The 5390-nt window shown below is 52.8% G+C and overlaps 1 protein-coding gene across 1 annotated transcript in view; it reads left to right on the top strand.

The window, feature by feature from the left end:
* Nucleotides 1-5390, top strand: part of RPS6KA1 (ribosomal protein S6 kinase, 90kDa, polypeptide 1) — a 44951-nt gene that overhangs the window by 15267 nt on the left and 24294 nt on the right. Inside the window, exons 13-16 of the mRNA XM_011955583.1 lie at nucleotides 819-949; nucleotides 2754-2879; nucleotides 3074-3163; nucleotides 3535-3693. Of these exons, the coding sequence (XP_011810973.1) occupies nucleotides 819-949; nucleotides 2754-2879; nucleotides 3074-3163; nucleotides 3535-3693 (506 nt within the window). The remainder of the gene's footprint in view (nucleotides 1-818; nucleotides 950-2753; nucleotides 2880-3073; nucleotides 3164-3534; nucleotides 3694-5390) is intronic.

Below are 5390 nucleotides of genomic sequence, written 5' to 3'. Positions count from 1 at the left end.
CACGCCTGGCTAATTTTTGTATTTTTAGTAGAGACGGGGTTTCACCATGTTGGCCAGGCTGGTCTCGAACTCCTGACCTCAAGTGATCCACGAGGGGTGCTTTTCTTACTGTACTTACACACCTCTGATGACAGGGACAGCAGTTCTCCAAGCAATCCGCTGGGCAGTGTGACACGTGCAGCTTTGTAGAAGTCAGGGGCCGGAGAAGCAGCATGAGGCAAGGCTTCTCAGAGGAGGGAGCGAGTGAGCTGAGTCTTGAAGGATAGGCAAGCAGTGGATTATCTAGTTAAAGGGAACAGTGTGTGCAAGGGCTCAGAGACCACTTTAAGGATGTGGGAAGTCCAACGTGGCTCAGCTGTGGTGTGGAGAGAGAGAAGAGGAGGATCACAAGGCCCTCCATTGCCAGACTCAGAAGCTGGGATTACTCCTGAAGGCAGAGGGGCACCTTTGAAAGGTGCGGGCAGGGTGGCAGATTTGTGATTGGAAGCTTCCCTTTGGCTACTGTGCAGAGATGGACCTGAGGGGCTGATGTAAGACGGAGAAGCTGGGGCGGGAGCATCCAGGAAGGGATGAACTGTCTTGGCCTGGGATGGAAGTGGATGTGAGAGTCTTTAATGTTCCTCATGCATCAGGACTGGACTGGTCTAAACACATATGAGCAGTTGGGCTAAGGCCTGGGATGGACAGGCCCTCTGCAGGCTCCCGCCATGGCCAGCCCCTGAGGCAGGTCTGAGGCCCTGTGCTCCCCCTTTGCTGGGCTGCCTCAGGGTCGAGGGGACCTCCCCAGGTACCCTCACATTCCCCTCCCGCCCCTGCAGATTCCCCAGGCATCCCCCCTAGCGCTGGGGCCCATCAGCTGTTCCGGGGCTTCAGCTTCGTGGCCACCGGCCTGATGGAGGATGACGGCAAGCCTCGCGCCCCGCAGGCACCCCTGCACTCGGTGGTACAGGTGAGGGGGGCAGGGGGCTGCTGCTCCGTTGTCCTTTTCTAAAGAATGGCTGTGAATACAGGCTCTGAGTTGGACAGAACCGGGTTCATACCCTCATGCCACTGTGGGACCCGTAGGGCCTCCAATGTAAAACAGGGACAGTAAGGCCCACCTCACACTGTGGCCCTGATAACTGGATGATGATATGGCTGTACATTTCCCAGCACAGAGCAGGGTCTGGGTACATGCCAGGGGGTGCCCAGGGTGGTGGTGCAGAGTGACTGTCGTGTCTCTGGCATAAGGGTAGCGAAGGACTTGTATCTCTTCACACTTGTTCCCCATTTGTACACTTCCACTGCCTCAGAAAAGTTGCGGGTTGAGAGGCAAGAATGTAGACTGTGGAGCTCATTGCATGGGTTCCAGATTCACAAGATAATGGACGTTGGGGGTTTTTTTGTTTGTTTTTGAGACATAGTCTTGCTCTGTTGCCCAGGCTGGAGTGCAGTGGCACAATCTCAGCTCACTGCGGCCTCCACCTCCCAGATTCAAGCAGTTCTCCTGCCTCAGCCTCCCGAATAGCTGGGACTACAGATGTACACCACCACACCCAGCTAATTTTGTTGTTGTATTTTTAGTAGAGACAGGATTTTACCATGTTGGCTAGGCTGCTGTCAAACTCCTGACCTCAAGTGATCCACCCACCTCAGCTTCCCAAAGTGCTGAGATTACAGACATGAGCACCCGACCAGATAATGGACTTTGGATGAGATACTTCCCTTCCTGGTGCCTCAGTTTCCTTATCTGTAAATGGGGAAATGATAGAAGCTTCCTCTATAGAGCTGTTATGAGGATTATTAGAGTTAATACATGTAAAGTTAAAGTGGGCTGGGCACGGTGGCTCATGCCTGTAATCCCAGCACTTTGGGAGGTCGAGGAGGGTAGATTGCTTGAGGCAGGAATTTAAACAGACCCGTCTGGCCAACATGGTGAAACCCCATCTCTAAAAATACAAAAATCTGACGGGCGTGTTGGCGTGTGCCTATAGTCCCAGCTACTTGGGAGGCTGAGACACGAGAATTGCTTGAACCCGGGAGGCAGAGGTTGCAGTGAGCCAAGAATACACCACTGCACTCCAGCCTGGGCAACAGTGCAAGACCCTATCTCAAAAAATAAATGAATAAAAAATAAAGTTAAGGTGACTATGTAATTTATTTTCCAAACTGGGACATCTTTATCCAGGACAAATATTAAATCAGACTGGATGCAAGGACCGCAGGCGCAAGCCAGGGCTGGCCACAGGGCATGCAGTCACCTGATGAAAGTGCTTAGAATACTGCCTGGCACGCAGCACACACTAAGCACCTTTCAGCATTGCTATGGCTAATGTCCCAGAACCTTGAGACACCCCCTGAGTTGAGCTGTGACACCCCAGAAAGGGGAGGCAAGTCACTCAAAGCCACACTTAGTGGCACAGCTGGAACTCAGCTCAGGGCTCCTGTATCCCTCCCAGGCCTGCCCAGGCTCTTCAGAACTAAAGTCCTCTCCATGTGTGTTGTGACCCTCTTGCCCACTCCCTACACTGCCCTCTGACCACAGGCTGCAGTCCAGCAGGCTGGCAGCCAGCGAGTATGCCCAACATATAGAGTAGAAAACTGAGGCCCAGAGAGGGGCAGGCTCTCACCTGCAGTCACATGGCCAACACTGTACCCCAAGTCTCCTGGCCCTTCCCTGGTGCTGTCTCTACTGAGCCAAGACCTTCAGTGCTGGGAGATGACCCTTAGCACTCTGGAGCCAGGGGTCAGCCACAATTTTTGGTCTCCTACAGCAACTCCATGGGAAGAACCTGGTTTTTAGCGACGGCTACGTGGTAAAGGAGACGATTGGTGTGGGCTCCTACTCTGTGTGCAAGCGCTGTGTCCACAAGGCCACCAACATGGAGTATGCTGTCAAGGTGGGCCTCCTGACCACGTCTCAGCCAATGCTGCCGGGCCGGGGGCAGGTCCCCGTCTGGTGGGGAGGGGTGGTGCCTGAGCTCTGCAGATGTATGAAAGGTTGTGTGGCCGAGACCTCCAGGCCTGCTCCATGGCAAGGAAGGACCCTGGAGCCTGTCACCCTGACACTGCCACATGCACCCACTTTCTTCAGGTCATTGATAAGAGCAAGCGGGATCCTTCAGAAGAGATTGAGATTCTTCTGCGGTACGGCCAGCACCCCAACATCATTACTCTGAAAGATGTGAGTGGGGGTCCTTAAGACTGGGGTGGGGACCAGGAACTCGACTCTCCAGGATTTGTCTCAGGGTTGCCATTCCTTTGACTTCTCATCCTCTTTCCAGTGGTCATGTGGAGGGGAAAGAGGTCCCTTAGTCCCTCCAGTCTGCCCATACCCCAAGGGCCCTCCTTCAGAATCAGGCATTTTCTGAGGACGTTCTTGCCTATCAGGGGACCAGTGTCAGCGTCCTCCTTTTGGGGAAGGCGGGGCCACTGAAGAGCAAGCAGAATACCTGCCTAAGGCTCATATCATTCTTCCCTGCTCTGGGGCGCTGCTGACCAGGGGGCCCAGGCCTGACAATGGGGAGAAGAGCCTGATGGTGAGGTCTTCGGCAGGTGTACGATGATGGCAAACACGTGTACCTGGTGACAGAGCTGATGCGGGGTGGGGAGCTGCTGGACAAGATCCTGCGGCAGAAGTTCTTCTCGGAGCGGGAGGCCAGCTTCGTCCTGCACACCATCGGCAAAACCGTGGAGTATCTGCACTCACAGGGGGTGAGTCTGGAGTCAGGGAGGCGGTAGGGGGATGCCAAGGGTCATACCATCAGCAGAGCACATGAACCACATGCTGGCCCAGGAATGGCAACCTCCAGCTAGCCAAATTGAGGGAAGACTAGGCTGGGTCAGGGGATGCGTGCAACGGAGGGAGGGAGAGATGTGGTCAATTGTGAAAGGGAAGGTATGGAAAGTTACTCAGTATTTACTGTGTGCCAGTCACCATGGTAAGGTTTAGCATAAGATGAAGTTTCCAGGCCAGGCACAGTGGCTCATGCCTGTAATCCCAGCACCTTGGGAGGCCAACGCAGGCAGATCACTTGAGGTCAGGAGTTTGACACCTGCCTGGCCAACATGGTGAAACCTGGTCTCTACTAAAATACACAAAAATTAGCCGGGTTTGGTGGCGGGCGCCTGTAATCTCAGCTACTTGGGAGGCTGAGGCAGGAGAATGACTTGAACCTGGGAGGTGGAGGTTGCAGTGAGCCAAGATCACACCATCGCACTCCAGCCTGGGCAATAGAGCGAAACTCCATCTAATAAATAAATAAATACATAAATAAGATAAAGTTTCCTTACATTATCTCAATTGGTTTTCACAACAACTCTGAGGTGGATGCTGTTACTGGTCCCACTTCACAGGTAAGAAGACCAGAGCTCAGAGGTGAAAGTTCATTTGCTCAAGATTACATAGCCAGGGAAGAATGGAAGAATTTCAGACTGAAGAATTTAGGTGGGGAGTGGGTTTTGAGTTAGGAAGCAGCAGGGTCACCGTGGGGGAGCTGCAAGGCTTCAGGGAGGTGAATTCGACTGTGGGTTCAGTTGCTAAGGCAGAGGAAATGGATGCAGGGGGAAATTCTGCTGGAAACGTAGCGGGGACTACAGAAGAGGTGTAGCTCCAAATGGCAAGAGTTTGGCCTTTATCACTGCACAAGGCAGGTGAGCACTAGATGATCGTGAGGTAGGAAAGTTCATTACAGTGGATTAAAGCCCAAAACAGTAGCATTAAGTTTCTCTCTGCATGAGGTGATGTTTTAGGGTATGTCTGATCAGACAACATGGGGGTTAAGAATGTAGGCTCTGGGCCAGGCACGGTGGCTCACGCCTGTAATCCCAGCACTTTGGGAGGCCGAGGCGGGCGGATCACGAGGTCAGGAGATCAAGACCATCCTGACTAACACGGTGAAACCCCGTCTCTACTAAAAATACAAAAAAATTAGCCGGGCCTGGTGGCGGGCGCCTGTGGTCCCAGCTATTCGGGAGACTGAGGCAGGAGAATGGTGTGAACCCAGGAGGCGGAGCTTGCAGTAAGCCGAGATCACGCCCCTGCACTCCAGCCTGGGCAACAGAGCCATACTCCATCTCGAGAAAAAAAAGAAAAAAAGAATGCAGGCTCTGAATCCACCTGGCTGAGTCCAGGTCTTGGTGTATGAGGTTGTTAACTTGTTTTCACATAGTACCCAGTCCATAGACACATTTCCCCTATTGTCCTGTTTTTTTTTTTTTTTTTTTTTTATTGTTGGAAACGAAGTCTCGCTCTTGTCACCCAGGCTGAAATGCAATGGCATGATCTTGGCTCACTGCAATATCTGCCTCCCAGGTTCAAGTGACTCTCCTGCCTCAGCCTCCCGAGTAGTTAGGATTACAGGTGGCTGTCAGAATGCCTGCCTAATTTTTTGTATTTTTAGTAGAAACGG

This window comes from Colobus angolensis, unplaced genomic scaffold (genome assembly GCF_000951035.1).
Source record: "Colobus angolensis palliatus isolate OR3802 unplaced genomic scaffold, Cang.pa_1.0 Scaffold4, whole genome shotgun sequence".
Taxonomy (NCBI): domain Eukaryota; kingdom Metazoa; phylum Chordata; class Mammalia; order Primates; family Cercopithecidae; genus Colobus; species Colobus angolensis.
The sequence above is the reverse complement of the archived record's forward strand: the minus strand, read 5'-3'. Positions and strand labels throughout refer to the sequence as shown.